This window comes from Mesoplodon bidens (assembly GCF_964165515.1).
Source record: "Mesoplodon bidens genome assembly, chromosome: 7".
NCBI lineage: Eukaryota > Metazoa > Chordata > Mammalia > Artiodactyla > Ziphiidae > Mesoplodon > Mesoplodon bidens.
In genome coordinates, this window is record NC_138164.1 from 79,831,377 (window position 1) to 79,851,130 (window position 19,754).

The 19,754-nt window shown below is 41.8% G+C and overlaps 1 protein-coding gene across 1 annotated transcript; it reads left to right on the forward strand.

Moving 5' to 3' along the window:
- Positions 1–6,488: 6,488 nt before the first annotated feature.
- LOC308620811 (lysine-specific demethylase 4D-like) lies at positions 6,489–7,397 on the forward strand (the record flags this gene model as incomplete). Its single annotated transcript, XM_081240710.1, has 1 exon — positions 6,489–7,397. One exon carries the CDS (start codon positions 6,489–6,491, stop codon positions 7,395–7,397), a length of 909 nt encoding a protein of 302 aa, XP_081096836.1.
- Between the last annotated feature and the right edge of the window lie 12,357 nt (positions 7,398–19,754).

The window sequence follows — 19,754 nt, forward strand, 5'->3', positions numbered from 1 at the left end:
GCGCGACTTAGGCCCGGCCCAGGAGAGCGGGACATTACAACATCGATCCGTCAATATTAGCTATTTTTAATATTTGTTCTGTTAGAGGTACAGAGAAACTTCTGTTGATCAAAAAAAAAATGAAAAAGAGAGTGAAAAGACAAAGAGTGAGAACAGATATCGTGTTCCTCATACCCAGTAAGGAACTAATAAGCAGAACATATAACTACTACCAAGACAGACAACCCAGCAGAAAAATGGACAAAATACTTGATGAGGCACTTCCTGAAGGAGCACCTCCAATCAGCCAATAATCATCAGAAAAATTGGTTCACCCCTATTAGTAACCAAGGAAATGCAAATCATTATGAGGTGCCCCTATGCCCTCACCTGATTGGCTAAAACTGAAAAGGCAGAAAATCACCAAAGGTTTGCCAAAATGAAGGGTGATGAGCACCCTTGCATGCAGCTAGTGCGTAAACTGGTAAAATGGGTTGAAAAAATTTGGCAAGTTTAAGTTTACATATTCTATGGCCAGTATACCCGTCAGAGAATTTTCAGAGCAACGCTGTTTGTAAGAGGTCAAAAGTGGAAGCAACCCAAAGCCCCATCAACACTAGAAAGTTTATATGGTTGAATACTTTACAGCACTTAAACAGAAAAGTCCAGCTGCATGCAACGGCGTAAGTGATGAAAAGCTACACCAAAAATACACTAAAGGACATAAATACAATTGTGTTTCTTGAAGGTTATATAAAGTTTTCAAAAATGGACAGAGTTTTAATTTTATAATGTTTACCAAAATTACTATGTGAATAGCTGGGATAAGGTCAGTCCAGGAGGCAGAAGGGTCTGTAATCTGGGAAAAAGAGTACAAGTCAGGCAGCCAGGTGCCTGGCAATGTTGCATTTCTTGACCTGGGTAGTGGCTCCACTTCTGCTCACTCTATAGTTATTTGTTGAAGTGTACATATATGCTTTATAGATTTCTGTGAACACTTTATATTTCATAACTTAAAATATTTTTAAAAGTGCTCTAAAAGATTATGTCACATAGTGGTTCATAGAATCATTTGGTTTATAATGTGCTGTATTTAGACTGTTTCCAAAACTCAGATTATGTTTCAAATTTTTTTCATTCTAATATTGTTTATTGATGCCTTCTCCTGTTTATTTATTATTTACAATATTATATTTAGTAATACCTAAGTTTTGGGGCAGTTTTCGATTTATAAAACTGAGCACGTGGATCAGGGAGTATTGACCCGACCCCACTCCCATGTCCCCCATTAGTAACATCTTAATTCCCATGATATATTGATTACAATGAATGAACCAATGTCAATATGTTATTTTCTACTAAAGGCTATATCATTGGTTCAGATTTCCTCACCTTTTACCCAACATCCTTTTTCTGTTCCAAGATCTCATCTAAAGTATCAAATTACATTTAGTTTTCATGTCTCCTTAGGTTTCTCTTGGCTGTAACAGATTCTCAGACTTTCCTTGTTTTTGACCAAAAGTTTGTATAGAAACCTGACAGTCTTGGGGAATACTGGTCAGGTATATTGTAGGATGCCCCTCTATTGGAATTTCATGCTTTTCTTATGATTATCTTGGGTTTCTCTGTTTTTTTGGAGGAAGATTACGGAGGGAATTTTGTCACATTTTAATCACATCATATCAAGGACATATACTATCAAAGTGATTTATGGCTTTTCTTTTTTTTGGCCACACCTTGCAGTTTGTGGGATCTTTGTTCCCTGGCCAGGGATCGAACCTGGGCGCTAGGCAGTGAAAGCACGGAGGGCTAACCACTGGACTGCCAGGGAATTCCCAGTTTATGACTCTTGATGTTGACCTGGTTAAAATGGTGTTTGACAGGGTCCACCTCTATACAATTACTACCCCTCCCCGAGTCCCATCACCACTTGCCACTTTGCACCAGCTTCTCACATGCAGGGAGCACTCTCTTCCTGTAGCAGGGAGTACTATATAGTTTATTAACGAGTTCTTTCTTTATTTTACTTTTTAAGTAACAGACTTCTATTTTATTAATCATTTATATTTTTGTATACGGTTGTTTTCCCTTTTGTTTTTTGAATTGTTTTATCATGTTTATCTTTTATTTCTTTCAAATAATTCTGAGGTATTTTGCTTTAGTTTTTACTAACTACTTGCATACAACATAAATATCAATAGACTTTTAGCTATTATATGGATATTGTTGTAGATGTTATGTGGATATTCATTTTTAAATAAATATAGTGGTATTCCCTTTTTTCATTATTGACTTTCAATTTTATTTCGTGATTGAAATAAAAGATTGATCAAGATGGTACACAATACGTTGATTGTATGGAACGTTTATTGAGATATATTATGTGGTCTTAACAGCGGTGAATTTTTATAAATGTTTTATATGTGTTGAAAAGCATTTTGCTATGAGGTTGCTGCAGGAAATTTAATCAAAGTTGTTAACTTTATTGTTTAAACTTTTATAACATTATTAATTTTCTTCTCTCCTCATGTGTCAGTTTCTGGAAGAACGGTGTTTGAAAAACAAAACCTCACAGCATGATTGCAAATATGTGAGTTTTACCTTATAATTCTCAGTCTTTGTGTTCTATGTCTCAGTGCTATGTGTCTAGGTTTGTAAAGTGCATCATTATAATCTTTCCCACGAGTTTTTCTTTTTGATAACTATAAGCTGCCCTTCTTTTACCTTATAAATACATTCGATATTAATTGCTGCTACACCAGGTTTTTTTTTGTTTAATATTTGCTTGGTTTGACTTTCCCACTCCTTCTATTTTCAGCCTCTTAGTTCTCTGTAAGATTGGTTTAAAAAAACAAAAGGGCGCAGACAAAATGGGCTGAGCAACCAGAGCAATTACCGTTGATTGGTGCTGATCAAATTATCCCTTTGCCCAGGTAGAAAGCCAGAGCCATCAGGACATGGGTCTGCATTTGGAGGCCAGCTGCCCAGAGCACACTGTCTCTCTCTCTGGGTCGTTGAATATCTCCAACTGGAATCAGGATTTTGTTGGTAGAAGGTAGGTCACTTTATATCTGTGATTTGTGCTTATGAGCAAAAGAGTTATTTTCTTACCAAAAGTTTTTAAAAATGACACTATTTATGCATATATAGAGAGAGAACGAGAGAAAGGGTACTATACATTGGGATACCGATTCCTTGAGTTTTTATTTTTAAACTATTTTCCAACTTGTGAAGTTAATTTTTTTAATATTTTCTTGGAAAAAATCACAAAGATTTTCAGGAAAAAGCACCTCATGTAGTGAACTGTGATCTAATGGGAATGAGAGGGTTTCTAGAACTGGGTAAGGAGTGTATCAATTGGTAGGGACTTGAAAACTATGTGGGATCAAATTAGAGATTTTGATTGGATATGAGGGTATTAGATTTGGGGTGGTACTAATTGAATTGAAATTGGTGTGGGACATATATAGCCAGACTTTGAGCACAGCCTGTTTCATTCAGAGGCTGAATGCTTCAAGGAAACCATTTTCTGGGTCCTGTGTATCATTATTTGGAATTAAGATTTTAGACTGGCAGAAGGCAAGCACTTTTTTTATCCTTTTTTTTTTCCTTTAAAGCATAAAGATGAAAAGGATGACAATTTATACCGGAAAGAAACTTTTTTTCCCTGGTAAAATTCACATTTATTTATGCATTTAAAGTACAAGCATTGCATGCATATCATTTTTAGATTTCTTCATTGGGGCCATGTATTTCTGTTATTAAAGGGATTAAAACCTTTTTACTCTTTCACTTTATAATTGATTGTTAACTGGTGTGTGGGATCTATAGATTTTGTTCGCAAATCAGTGTCTAGAAATTTGGTTGAACCCTATATTTCTTTTTTTTAAACATGTTTATTGGAGTATAATTGCTTTAGAATGGTGTGTTAGTTTCTGCTTTATAACAAAGTGACATATAACATAGTAGGTCTGCATCTTTATTCCCATTTGCCCCTAGGTTCTTCATGACAATTTTTTTTGATTCCATATATATGTGTTAGCATACGGTATTTTTCTCTTTCTGACTTACTTCACTCTATATGACAGGCTCTATGTCTATCCACCTCACTACAAATAACTCAGTTTCGTTCCTTTCTATGGCTGAGTAATATTCCATTGTATATATGTGCCACATCTTCTTTATCCATTCATCCTGTTGATGGACACTTCGGTTGCTTCCATGTCCTGGCTATTGTAAATACACATGCAGTGAACATTTTGGTACATGACTCTTTTTGAACTATGATTTTCTCAGAGTATATGCCCAGTAGTGGGATTGCTGGGTCGTATGGTAGTTCTATTTTTAATTTTTTAATGAACGTCCATACTGTTCTCCATAGTGGCTCTATCAATTTACATTCTCACCAACAGTGCAAGAGGGTTCCCTTTTCTCCACACCCTCTCCAGCATTTAGTGTTGTAGATTTTTTGATGATGGCCATTCTGACCGGTGTGAGATGATATCTCAGTGTAGCTTTGATTTGCATTTCTCTAATGATAAACGATGTTGAGCATTCTTTCATGTGTCTGCTGGCAATCTGTATATCTTCTTTGGAGAAATGTCTATTTAGGTCTTCTGCCCATTTTTGGATTGGGTTGTTTGTTTTTATAATGTTGCGCTGCATGAGCTGCTTATAAATTTTGCAGATTAATCCTTTGTCAGTTGCTTCATTTGCAAATATTTTCTCCCATTCTGAGTAAACCCTATATTTCTAGTAATTTGTCTATCAATGCAAATTAATGATTAGATTTTAATAAGAACGTTTCAAGTATTTACACATTAAGGATAATGCTTGTTAAGGATTTGTATATTTGTGTTGTGTACTTTTTTCCTGCTTTTGTTTACATAGGCACTCTTTCTAGAATGGTAGATTTTAATCTGTGTCCCCTATTTTATTATAACTTGATATGCTTGTACTTTTCTCTCTTTTCTCTTATGCTTATGTTTGTATGCTTTTAATGGTCTACAAATTGCATTTTGGTTTCAGTCATCATTTCTATTGGGTGTTACGTTTTCTTTTGCAGTTGTTTCAGCTTATATCATTATTTTCCTTTCCCGAATTTATCTTTTGGGTTAAGACATCCACTTTCTTGAGTTGAGTGCTTAACTCCTTTCTTTTCAAGCTTGCTTAATGTCCTTCCTGCTCAGTTAGATAGTCCTCTTTTTCTGTCTTATGATTTGTCCTAATTCTTTATTTTTAAATTTCAGCTTTATTGCTGTATAATTGACTTTTAAAATTGTAAAGTATTCAGTCAACTTTTTGGTGATTTGATATACAATGTGAAAGGATTCCACCCATGTAGTTAATTAACACATTTCCTTCATATATTTACTTTTTTTGGTAAGAACATTTAAATCCTACTCTTCTGGAAAATTTCAACTATACATCACATTGTTATCAACTATAATCACCATGGTTAACATTAGCTCCTGAGACTATATTCACTCTGTACCCTTTTACCCTCCCTTCCCTGCCCTCCCCCACAACCACTTTTTTTACTCTGGTTCTGTAAGTTTTACTCCTTTTTTTTTTTTTTCAGATTTCACATATAAGTGATACCATGCCATGTTTGTCTTTCGCTGTCTTATTTTACTGGACAAAATACCCTCCAAGACCATCCATATTGCTGCAAATGACAAAATTTCATTCTTTTTATGGCTGAGTAGTATTCCATTGTATCTATGTACCACATCTTCTGTATCCATTCAACCATCGCTGGACATGTTGGTTGTTTCCATATCTTATCCATTGTGAATGTGGGAGGGCAGGTATCTCCTTGATATTCTGTTTTTATTTCCTTTAGCTATCTACCCAGAAGTGAGACTGCAGCATCATATGGTGGTTCTATTTAAACTTTTTGAGGAACCTCCATACTGTTTTCCATAGTATGCACCATAGCTGCACCAGTTTACATGCCTACCAAAAGAGTGTATTTTTGCCCTTAATATCGAACTTTGAAATTAAGATTGCTATACAATTTTCTTTTACTTGATGCTAAATCAGTTTGTTTTGTCATCCACTTATTTTCAATATTTTGTACTTTCTTTAGGTTTGGCTTGGAAACTTCCATGAAGAGACTTTCTGCTACAGTGAGGTGAGAAGCCACCCATGCACTCAAGCCTGGGAATCTGGAGAGGCCTCAGGCACTTATACCCCCAACAGAGGAAACTCGCAGAACTGCAGGCTGAGGCAGCACTTGGCTCAGAGAGCCGTCTCCTCTGGGAAATACTGGATTTCCTTTGGTTCCAAAATGCTGACAAGAGTGGAGTCCTTCTGGTGGATTGACAAGCCTGGAGAAGATACCACCTCGTTTGTTTAAAAGTTCAGCTCTGAGTTCCTAACTCTCAGATATGTCAAAACTTCTTTCAAACTAAAGAAAGTATAGGGAAGAGGTTACTCCCCAGCATTCTCAGGAATCCAAAGCATACCTAAGAAGCTGGGAGTCCGTTGCTTATTCTATTGCCGCCATGCAGTCTAAGCACTTTGGTAGCCAGAACCCAAGTTGTAAGATTACGATCTTCCACCCAACCATGGAAGAATTTGAAGATTTCAGCAAATATATTGTTTACATGGAGTTGCAAGGTGCACACCGAGCTGGCCTAGCCAAGGTAATTCCACTGAAAGGATGGAAAGCCAAACAGACATACGATGATATCGATGACATCTTAATAGCGACACCCCTCTGGCAGGTGACCACTGGGCAGGCAGGTGTGTTTACTCAACACCACAAAAAGAAGAAAGCCATGACCGAGAGCGAGTATCACCGCTTAATAAACGGTGAAAGACACCGGACTCCATTCTACTCTGATTTTGAGGATCTGGAGCGAAAATATTGGAAAACACGCCCCTGTGATTCACCAGTATATTGTGCGGACATCAGTGGCTCCTTATTCGATCAAAACACGAAGCAGTGGAACCTTGGCCACCTGGGAACCATTCAGGACCTGCTGGAACAGGAGTGCGGAGTGGTCATCGAAGGCATCAACACCCCCTACTTGTACTTCGGCATGTGGAAGACTGCCTTAGCCTGGCACACGGAGGACCTGGACCTTTACAGCATTAAATTCCTGTCCTTCAGGGAGCCTAAGATTTGGTACGTGGTGCCCCTGGATCATGGCGGGTGCCTGGAACACCTGGCCACGGAGCTTTTCCCGGGCAGCTCGCGGGGCTGTGAGGCCTTCCTGCGGCACAAGGTGGCTTTCATCTCGCCCATGGTCCTCAAGGGCAATGGCATCCCCTTCGGTCGGGTCACTCAGGAGGCTGGAGAGTTCATGGTGACGTTTCCCTATGGCTACCACTCTGGCTTCAACTGCACGGAAGCCATCAATTTCGCCAACCAGCGGTGGATCGATTATTGCAAAGTGGCCTGGGAATAGGGCTCTGCATGACCTTTGGAAAGATCTTCGTCAGCATAAGGGATATTTCAGGTGAGCACCCTTAGGATATTAAAAATGGGTGGTTGGGTGGGGACTCTAAAAGAGACCTATAATTACCATCTTGGAAGGGAGTTGGATGTTAGAATGGTAACGTTAAGACCAGAGCTTTGTAAAGTACTGAAATTTGTGTGTGTGTGTGAGTGTGTGTGTGTGTGTGTGTGTGTGTGTGTCTTCTGTTTTCCTGAAGCCATATGGAATGGAGACTTCGTTTTCTTGGAGCAGCAAGGAAATAGGAAGGTGGGGAGACTTGCTCTTCCTTTCCAGCCAGGCTTGGAGATGAAACAATAAGATGAGTGTGGCCATGAAGAGGTGAGGAAGATGGGCCGTGTCCCTGGCATGCACTGTAGAGAAGAAAGGAGACTTGGGGAGGTCTGCATTGTCACCAGACTGTGAGGCCACCTTCCCTGGCCCCTCTCCAGAGCTGCAGAAGCTTTCCTTCCTCATCATGGCAGAGAGGGTGACCCCCAGGGGAAGCTCACTTTGTCCATTATGAAGTTTTGTCCTTGGTATGGGAAATTCCAGAACGGCTCTTACTCTGGAGAGTAATAACGATTCTCTATTCAGTTCTCCTTCCCTATCACCTCCCCTGCAGCCTCTTATTTTTCTTTTAATGGTGAAGTAAATAAATGTGATGCTGTTGATACGGTTTTGTGTTGTCCCTCCAGCCACAAACAAAGTCCATCCGTGGACCCACTCTGTATGCGTATGTGCAAAGTTGAATCTTAAGCGTGATGTCTTTCGTAAAGCAAACTTTTCCGTAGTCACTGCTTTGAGCTTTCCAGCAGTTACTTAGAGGGGAGAACTGGACATAGAGTCAGGAGGAATTGCATTGAAACCTGCACTTTGCTATTTTCTAGTCGTGGGACCTTCAGCAAAAAAATCATTGATTTTCTCTGAACCAGAATTACCGTGCGAGAGTTTTGTGAAGGTACTGGGGATGTAAATGTGACAGGCATGTAAGAGGTGCTCAGTTAATTTGATGTGCATTCATACACTCTCCTGGCCTTTAGGTCCAGCCCAATGCCTAGGACATCCGCTCGTATTCTTTCTCTGATGCTCATTTCTATTGTTGTTTTCCTCACAACACCCCCAGACTTACACGTTACGTTTCTTTTAATTAATGGACTTTATTTTTGCTGAGTACTTCACAGCAAAATTAAGTGGAAAATACAGAGGATTCCCAAATACTCCTTCCCAGGCTCCTCCGCCAGCATGCACACCAGAAAGGAACATTTGTTTCAATCAAAGAACCTGCACTGACACCTCATTGTCACCCAGAGTCCTTAGTTTAATTTATGGTTCACTCTTGGTGTTATACAGTGCATGGATTTGACCAATGTATAATGACATGTATCTACACTTATAATACCATACAGAGTAGTTTCATTGCCTAAAAATCCTCTGTGCTCTGCCTAATCATCCCCCCTCCCCCCCTGACAACCACTGATCATTTTACTGCTTCCATAGTTTTGTCTTTTCCAGATGACTTCTTTCAGGTAGTAATATGCCTTTAAGTTTCCTCCGCGTTTAGTGGTTTTATAGCTCATTTCCTTGTATTGGTGAATAATATTCCATTGTATGATGTATGACCCATTATTTATCCACTTACGTGCTGAAGCACATCTCGGTTGCTTCCAATTTTTTCTGCAATTATGAATACAACTACTATAAACATTTGTGTGCAGGTTTTGGTGTGGATGTAAGTTTTCAGCTCATCTGAGTAAACATCAGAGTGTGATTGCTGGACTGTTTGGTGAGACTATATTTAGTTTTGTAAGAAACTGTCCATTATTTTTACTGGTAGAGAACTGGTCTTTTTTTTTTTTTTTTTTTTTGCTCGTGATCTACCGCTTGTTTGCACAAAAGGTCACACATACCCATTTGCAAATTTCACTCCTTGTCCTATTCATCCTTGTTACAGTGTTACAAAGGCAAGGTAAAGATTTCACCATCAGCCAGGAGCCAGAGGACCCAGCATTTATTCAGACTCCTACACCAACTTGTTTAGTAGCCTTTCAACAAATCAGGTTTCAATGGCTCTCCACTTGCCAGTTTAGGCAAATTGAGCTCTTAGCCACATTGCACCTCTGTTAGAGTTTGCACATAACAAGTTCAGATCAGGGCAAACATAATTTGTGCTAAATAAATATTACCTATTATCATTATTACTTAGGACCTAAAGTTGCAAGATGGACGTTAGAACCTGTACTGAAACATAACTTGTAGAGGTTGGAGTTCGGGTCTTGGGACTCCTCTAAGATTTATATAAAGTGTCAGTTATGGATCTGTCTGACTACCTGACCACAATGAATTATTCATAGAGATTAACCATTACACCAATTCAGTTTCCGTGTGTGTAAGGATTCCTTTCCAGATATTTAGAAATAACTTCACCATGATATTTATGTCGTTAGATTGTGACCATATATGGGTCTTGAAGTTGCTTTTTCCCCCGATGTTTGTGTTACCTTTCATCACTTTAAATAGGAAACCACAAACAGTTGGTAGGAATTGGCTACCGAGATAAGTGGAATGGACACTGATCTGAGTTGAACAGATCCTGGTGAGGAACAGCCCTTGCCCATCCCGCTCTGCTCACCAGCCTCTCAAACTGAAATGCCTCCCAAGCCCCTTGTCATTGACCTGCAGTGATTACAGGGTAATAGTGACACCCTTCTCACGGTTCCTCAGCAAGTGGTGGGTGTTAGGGGGATAAGCACTTTCAGGGAGGACAGAGGAAGGGCAGAACTGAGCCCTGCTGGGCCTGGGTAACATGTTGGAGGTGCCACTCTATGAAAAGGCAACATTTGTGTGGCCGGGTTTCTGGATTTTTCTAGGATCATGGCATCCAGTATCCTCGTGCCCTAAATGATCAGGCCCCTCTACCTAAAAACGAGCTGTGTCCAGGCCTGTAGACCTCAGAGAGCATCTTTTCTTTGTCCCATCTCTCAGAGAGCCTCTTCTCAAAAGCTTCACATGGTGTCTATATATTTCAGTGCCCGTTCACTCTCTTATTCATTCATTCATTCATTCAGAACATGTTTGCTAAGCACTTACCGTGTACCAGGCACTGTTTGTGGAACTGGGGACACAACAGTGAAAAAGGCAAAGTTTCAGTTCTCCTGGAGCTTATATTCTCATTATAAAGAGAGACATAACAAGTCAAGCAGTCATAAGGGCTAGGAGAAAAAATAAACCAGAGTAGGGGATTAGAGAGTGACAGGACTGCTATGTCGGAGAGGGTAGCCTCCTGGGAGTGTGGTCTTCGAATGCGCGCCGTGGACAAGGGAGTGAGAGCATCATTCTAGGCAGAGGGACAGCACATGCAAATACCTGCGGTGGGGGCACCCTTAAGGTGCTCACAGATCAGCAAAGTGGCTGGAGAGCAGGAGAGAGGCGGCGGGAGCTGAGGCGGGGGGAAGGCACAAAATGTCCTAACTCAGTTAATGCAAACTCCTCCCACGGAGTGATTGGGGCCATTGGTGTTTTAGGTGAGCTGGGGATGGAGGAATTTGGGGGCCACAGAGTCTTTGAAAGCACGGATAATTCACAGCCATCCCTGGAAATGGCTCTATATTTCCAACCAGATGCAAATCCTGAGAGCAGGTCTGTATGTTCTCGTTTCCTGCTGTACCAGCTGACATGTCACGTTTCTGACTTGTGTTGCATTAGGTGGGACTTTAACAGGCCCAGCAGATCACTGACAGTCACTAAGTTGACAACAACCATTCCAGCTATGTATGAGCAACACCGAATCACTGCAGTCAATATTTTGGAATTGTGTTGAGGCCCATGTTCAAATAATGTGGAGGGCAGTGAAGGAATCTCCTCAGGAGACTTCAGGAGAAATTCTCTGGAAAAACAGCTACCAGGTGAGAGAGTTGAACGGGCTATAGATTTAGAATTTGAGGCTATGCATGGGAAATCCTGGCTCTAGAGATGGATACTTTTTAGGAAAGAGCTAGGATTAAGAATTTGCAAAGAAAGCTCAGGATCCATTCCCTGGGAATGTCAAGGGTCTATTGCATAAGTTTCTTTTTCTTGAGAAACTCCTTAGTAACCAGGTGACCTAACCTCACCTCCCCGTGGTATATCACGTTGACTGTACTTACACACGACCCTCTAGGACCCTGAGTACTTTATTAACCTATGGTTTAGCTCATGGATTGAACCAGATTAAAACAGTTGAAAATTATCTTTCTTGGCTTTCTCTGTTTAGTGAGGACTCAATGAATATTGTCGATTGAGTGAATGACTTGAAACCACCAATAGAAATGAAAAAAAAGAGCTACCATCATAAGAAACACCTAAAATAAATGAATGAATCCTATTATAGCATAATTGCTTTCATGTTAATTGTCTTTCAAAATAAGGTATCCAGTTCTAAGCTGGGGGTTGAAATAACTTACAGAGCCAGAGAATAAACTCTGTTTCTCTAATTCGAATAAGAGACATTCATTCATTGACTCAACAAATATTGTTAAGCCCCCTCACCGTGCCAGGCTAGTACTGCATGCTAAGGGGCTCTTGGGGCTCTCAGAGTTCTTTCAGTCTGTTCTTGGGCTCGTGGCTGCTCTCTTGTTCATTTTTCTCAATCGTACCTAACTAATGGGCACAGGTCACCTTTTTGGGAGAACGATGGCTACTCCGGGCATTCCTTTCTTAACCAAGTGTGCAGGGGGGTGGGACTGGCTTTGAATGCTCCCACTGGCTGCTTCACTGTAGGAAGTGAGTGTGGCTTACTGTCAAATCCCTCCCTTCCTCCACTCATGACATTGATATTCCTTGGCTCCTTTAGGGAGCCTGGTCATTTCAATTCCATTTCCTGGGTTCCATTCCGTTTTCGAACTGTCTCCCCCCTTGCTATGGACCGAATGTGTCCTCCTAAAATTCATATGTTGACACCTTAATCTCCAGGTAGGGATTGGCAGGTGGGGCCATTGGGAAGTGATTAGATCATGAGGGTGGAGCCCTCATGAATGAGATGAATGCCCTTCTAAAAAGAGAGATGGTTATTCTCTTCACCATGTGAGGATGCAGCAAGAAGGTGGCTGTCTGTAAACAAGGAAGGGAACCCTCACCAAGAACCTGACCATGCTGGCACCCTAGCCTTGGACTTCCTGCCTCCAGAACTGTGAAAAAAAATGTTGCTCAATCCCCCCAGTTTATGGTATCTTGTGATAGCAGCCCAAATGGATAAAGACACCCCTGTAACTGCTTGTCTACAGTTCACGCTGGCTACTCTAGGAGAAAGGTTAAAACAAGTAGGCTAGAGACAGGAAACGTGGTTACCATATTATGAGGGTCTACAATGTGCCAAGAACCCTGACTCCCGATTTGTATACATCGTGCACTTTTCTTTCCAAGAGCTCAGTCTGTAGAGTCGGGCAGGTGGAGATTGGAAGCCCAGCTCTGCCTTTTGCTAGGGTGAATGGCAAGTGACTCAGCACTCCGAGGCCTCTGCTCCTGGGAGAGCCAGCGGGGCCCAGCACACACCCTGTGTCCAGACACCAAGGCTGCCAGCGCTCATAAAACCGTGTGACCTCGGCGGGCTGCTTCTGGACATGATAATAACAGAACTCACAACAATAGGCTGGTTGTGAAACTGAACTGACTTAATAAAAGTAAGAGTCTTAGAGTAGTAACCAGCTTGAGGAAAAACCAGCTATTATTTCACATCTAGCTGAAGATTGTTTTAAAGAATTGTGATTTCAGCACAGAGTTTGGCGAGAAGCACACAACAAAGTCTAGCTATTATTGAAGTTATTATTACTGCTTATTTGTATTACTTTAATAATATTATTCATTACTATTATTACTTTCAGACTTAGAGGTGACAGACGTGGGGTTTTCCCTACTAAAGTACCTGAAAGGAGAATGACAAAGGAAAAGCCTATAGCTTCTTCTTCCTTTTTTTTAACTTTTTATTTTATAGTGGAGTATAGGTGATCAACAATGTTGTGTTAGTTTCAGGTGCACAGCAAAGTGATTCAGTTATATAAATACATGTATCTAATCTTTTTCAAATTCTTTTCCCATTTAGGTTGCTAGGTAATACTGAGCAGAGTTCCCTGGGCTATGCGGTAGGTCCTTGTTGGTTACCCTTTTTTTTTTTTTTTTTTTTTGTGGTATATGGGCCTCTCACTGCTGTGGCCTCTCCCGTTGCGGAGCACAGGCTCCGGACGCACAGGCTCAGCAGCCATGGCTCACAGGCCCAGCCGCTCTGCGGCATGTGGGATCTTCCTGGACCGGGGCACGAACCCGTGTCCCCTGCATCGGCAGGCAGACTCTCAACCACTGCACCACCAGGGAAGCCCTTATCCATTTTAAATCTAGCAGTGTGTACATGTTAATCCCAAACTCCCTAACTATCCCTTCCCACCTTCCCCCTGTAACCATAAGTTTGTTCTCTAAGCCTATGAGTCTTTCTGTTTTGTAAATATGTTCATATGTATATATATATTTTTAGATTCCACATATAAGCGATATCATACAATACTTGTCTTTGTCTGACTTACTTCACTCAGTATGACAATCTCTAGGTCCATCCATGTTGCTGCAAATGGCATTATTTCATTCTTTGTAATGGCTGAGTAATATTCCATTGTATATATGTACCACATCTTCTTTATCCATTCCCCTGTCGTTGGACATTTAGGTTGCTTCCATGTCTTGGCTATTGTAAACAGTGTTGCAGTGAATATTGGGGTGCATGTATCCTTTCAGAGCATGTTTTTCTCTGGTTATATGCCCAGTACTGTGACTGTGGGATCATATGGTTGCTCTATTTATAGTTTTTGTTTTTTTGGTTTTTTTTGCGGTACGCGAGCCTTTCACTGTTGCGGCCTCTCCCACTGCAGAGCACGGGCTCCAGACGCGCAGGCCCAGCGGCCATGGCTCACGGGCCCAGCCGCTCCACAGCACATGGGATCCTCCCGAACTGGGGCACGAACCCGTGTCCCCTGCATCGGCAGGCTGACTCTCAACCACCGCGCCACCAGGGAAGCCCCCTATTTATAGTTTTTTAAGGAACGTCTATACAGTTCTCCACAGTGGCTATACCAATTTACTTTCCCACCAGCGGTGTAGGAGAGTTCCCTTTTCTCCACACCCTCTCCAGCATTTATTAATTGTGCATTTTTTGATGATAGCCTTTCTGACTGGTGTGATTTGATATCTCAGTGTAGTTTTGATTTGCTTTTCTCTAATAATTAGAGGTGTTGAACTTCTTTTCCTGTGCCTCTTGGAAAAGGCTGTAGCTTCTTATCACTCAAAGCATGGCCAGGATCCACAGCATGGACATCGCCTTCGACTTTGGTGAAGTTCAGGAGCTCAGACTTCGGCCGCAGACCTACAACTCAGAGTCTGCATGTTAAACTAGAGCCCAGGTGAGTCAGGGGCATGTTCAAGGTGGAGAGGCACCGCTCCAGTGCGCTGAACCTCAACCCACTGGAATCACATTTGAAACACAGTGTTGTCTAGACCCTCCCCCCATCCTCTCACCACCCCAAAATTCCGGCTCCATTGGCTGCAGTACAAATGTTAAAACTGCTGTTCAGTCATGCTTGACACCCACCAATCTAACTTTTGGTCCATGGGGAGTTAGGCTGCAGGGGTGGATGGAAGTTTATTTTCTTCAGCAAGTACCAGTGAGAGGGTTTGTTTATTTTCTCATCAGGCCCAGTGGAAGGATGGAGGGACACAGAGAGAACACATTCTTCTCTCCCGCCCCTGCCATTCCCTGTCTTCATTCCAACTATGGACAGGTGACAAGGCTCTCTGCAGGCTTCTTGGCCAATGTCTCTGTTTCTCTGGTTGGTTTTCACGGTGCCCAGGCTGGGCTGGCTAGCAGTCTCTCTGTCAGTGCCGTGTACCTGGGGCTTGGCTTTTCGGTGGTGGGAATTTGTATTTCCTTGAAATGGGGTTCATCTCCTTCCTTCATCCACTCCTGCCCACTGCTCACAACACCCAGAGCCTGCTGACCTTTCCTGTGAGACCCTTGACCCCTGGTAGAAAATTCCCATTGCCACCTGGCTCAGGCCATTTATCTAAGTGACTGTTGCTCTGAGGAGGATGGCTCATGCCCCATGGTAAAACCAAGGACTCGCCTGGGGGCCAGTCTACTATTGTTTTGTGGGAATGAGGGTCATGGGGTTGTCATTTTGTGAATTTTCCAGAGAAGCTAACAACTTGGGATTTTATGGAAAAAAAGTGTAAATGTTGATAGCTAGTTAAAAAAAAACTTCCAAGTCCTGATAGCCAAATAAAACTTTTCCAGAGCTCAGACTTGCACCCTGTTCTGAACAGCCCATTTGGATTGCAAAGATTCCACAAGCCATGGAGTCTAATCCAAATGATCTCGCTGGACCTTTGGAACTGCTAGAAAAGGGGAGACACCCGGAGTCCCCTAAGCCACGTGGCCAAGGTTTTTTAATCCAGTGACTTGTTAGTTTGGAAGCCCCTCTGCTGAAGGCACGTCTTCATTAGGCCTAAGCATGGCTGTTTCTCACACTCACATGTAAGGCCTCTGTATGTCCTCCTAAGGGGACAGGGGACCTCTCTGCCTGACCTGGGGACAGATATGGTAGGAGTTGTGCAGGGCAGTTGTATTTCCCTAGGACAGCAGAATGGAAGGAAAGAAAGGACGGGTTACGCTCTCCAATCCTTTCCCTCCCATCTTTTCTGCCCTCCCTGAATGACAGACAGCCCCAGCATTTGACAGAGCCCTTTGTTTAACGCTGCCACGTCTCTGCTAGTGACCGAATGTTTCTCCCTCAGTATTGTCTTTATACAAGATGATGTGACCTGTGTTTGTTGCTAATACTAGATCTGTAAGGGATGCCCTCATTGTTAGGCCCTCAGTCCATGTGGAGCAGATTAATAATGCAAAGACAAAGGCCTCAAACACTCAGTGACTTTAAGAGCAGAATTTGCAGCAAGGGACAGAGGCCTTACACTGTGTTTGGCAAAGTGAGGGCACAGGCCTGTGAGAGACCAGGAATTGAGACCACAGTGTAAATGCCATTGGAATTGTAGGCAGAGCTCTTGGGGTAAACAGGCAGGGAGCATAAAGCATCAAGAAGAGGCATCTGCATGTGGAGACAAACAGTAATGTGGTTAAAATGACAGGTCATCTAGTCACCACTGGTGGACAAAATTAGGAGACAGGGGAACCAGGTAGCAAGTCTAGGGAGACAGTAGATAGGTCAGTGAACATGGCCAATGTCGTGGTTCTTTTTGCTCCTTTCCATTTTTCTCAATAAAGCCTTTTAAGACAGTCCAGAGGAGGGTGGTCACCTACCAAGTACCTCTTGGGTCTTAGCATGGACCACCGGGACTTTCCTTGCCCCTCCCTCATCTTCTTATTGCAAGATAATTTGTGTTTGTGTTTTATCTTTATTTTATTGAAGTATTGATTTATTTATACAAATGTTGCGTTAATTTCTTCTATACAGAAAAGAGATTTAATTATATATATTTATATAAATATATACATTCCTTTTCATATTCTTTTCCATTATGGTTTATCCCAGGATATTGAACATAGTTCCCTGTGCTATACAGTAGGACCTTGTTGTTGATCCATTCTATACAAAATAGTTAGCATCTGCTAATCCCAAACTCCCAGTCCTCACCCTGTGTTGTGTTTTTCAATATCTGCTGAACGTGTTTTTTTTTTTTTTTCCAAATTTTTATTTAGTTGCCTGAACCTTGGCAAAGTTACTGTTGCACAATGAGGTGGAGATCGTGTCTCACTGTCTCGCCTGCTACGTGGACCCACACACTAGCAGGCGTTGTCCTAATGAGCACTTTCTGCCCACAGTGATCCCAGCGCTAATGCCCATTTTAGGAGGAAGGAGGTGTGCCATGGATCAATGATGTAGAGAGATAAAGTGTAACCCATGGAGCAGCGCTTGGGAGACAATGTGATCATTTACAGAGATCAATTTCAGTGGAGAAGTGGGGTCAGAATAGAAAACAAGAGAGATGAGGAAATATTTTTGTAAAGGTGGATTATTTTTGTTTATGTTTTGACATGCTGGGTATTGAAAGGAAGGTAAGAGAAAGGATGTAGCTTAAATCAGCAAACAGACTGATGACTGATGATTTAACTCTTTACAGGTGATAGTGATCATTTAAGTGACCATAGTTTTGGAATGCATGGGCGGTGTCAATTTTAGGAGTTTATGCCAAGATTATCTCTGGAGAGGGGGAATATCTTCTCTTCCCCTGAGACAGGAGAGTAGGAAGAAAGATGGGGTGTAACCAAGAGGGGAGAGACTGCAGTGTGCCCAAAATGATTTTAGTTACTTTTTTCTTTTAATAAACATTTTTGGAGTGTGCAGTATATGAAGTACCAAGATCCCTTGGAAACTATGATGATGAAAAGGGCCTAGAAAATGCTCTCAAAGTAGTTTTATATGGAAGATAAGTCAAGTACAAAAATAACTCTAGGGATTGAGAACACAAGCTATTAACTTAAATATACATTTTTCTACACCTCAGTTTCTTCCTCCATAAAATGGGAATAATGATAGTACCAGCTATGTTTCAAGCATCCCATTCTCTTTCTAGCTTACATTTCATAGTGTTCTAATAGAAGTATTTGAGCTAATGGAGACATTCAGCCCATGAATCAAACACTGTTTCATTCTCCATCATTGCCCTCATGTTCTCATTTCCTTTTTTACCCAGGATAAATTTACTGTCCTGTCATTTTAATCACTATGTTTTCCCTCCATCCAATACATCAAGACACTTGTTCCACTCTCCTTGAGATACACATGGCTGGAAAACCCTAACCCTGATGAAACCTTACTATTTGCTTTCTTCCCATCTTTTGAGTCCCCTTCTGCATGGAGGAAAATTCCACAAAGTCATACAATATGAGTTCAGGAAACACATCAAGACCAAGGCACACATAGGTTCTGCATTTCTTCAGCATCTACATGGAGAAGCATCCCATGTTGAGGAGGGTTTTGTTCTAGTGGAGGCCCCTTCCCCACTGCTCTTCCTTCATATAGGGCTTTGATGACAGCAACTTTAGTAGGAAAAGGACTTTCAGAATGCTTGGGGAATTAAGCTGCCTAGATATCATGCCAGCCATTTACAGGAGCTGTTGGGGAAGGCCAGAAGCCCTGTACGTTAGGAGACACCTGGGGACCTTGGGCCCTTTTGGATGCTATAGCCCTCCAGTCATGGAAGGAGTCTAGGCTAGCCTACTGTTCAGGCATCTTAGCATGAACATCTCAGATCATTTTTTCACAATGCTTCTCCTTCATAACAATCTATCCCCACGACCCTTGAGTGCTCATCAGGTGTTTCTGGAATAGGAAGAAAGATATTATTTGACTTCCACCCAATCGTTAGAGGCTACACAATTGCATTTGTCACACTCCCTCAGCGATGAGCTACACTGTCAACCACTTACCCTCCCCACCATTTATTACCAATTCATTGTATAGAGACCTCGAGATTGTTTCTTTTATCCTTTGACATTCAAGTTGGAAAAGGAGAAGAGTGCATTGATCCTCCATTACCTACCTTCTGCATATTCCATGGTGCATGAGGCTCCAGCGCACAGGTACACAGAGCTACTACTGCTCACTCACAGGGTCCCTGCCATCAGTATTCAGATCTGCAGCAAACATTCCTTTGATGCACTCTTACAAAAGCTACCAGCAGGGGTCACATAGAGCAAGGCTTTCCTTGGTTATATTTTTTGTCCCTGATCTCAGACCCAAAGGATAAAGGTTTAATGTTTAAGCCAAATTGTGGTGACCTCTTTGGGGAGAGGGGTGGTGGAGGATTGGGCCCCAGCCCCAGCTTCCTCTTGTCTTGAATGGACCCCAGATAACATATAGGGACCTCTGGCACCTCTTGCAGACCATAGGAGATGTGGGGAGTTTCTATTACTTGGAACAATGGCAGGCCAGCTGATCTTTCTTATTCTTATTGGGGAGACTACAGGGTGAGGAAGTTTAAATGCCTTTGTTCTCTATAGGCAGTTGAGCTCTTCCTCACCAATTTCTTTACATGGTTTTCTTCTCCTCTCCCTGGTTCTTGTGCTGACCCGATACTACTGGTGTTTAATGCCCTGACCACTGTGCTAGCTCCGCCCATTCTGGCAGCTTTACCAGGGAAAACCCTCTGTACATAAAAGGACCCTGAAATTTGTAAAACCTATCGATCTCATATATTTTCTTGTAAGAAATCTTAAACGAAAAATTTCAGGCAAAATACCTCTGTTTTGTGGGCTGATAACATTAAAAATGAGGCCTTTTACTAGACAGTTGG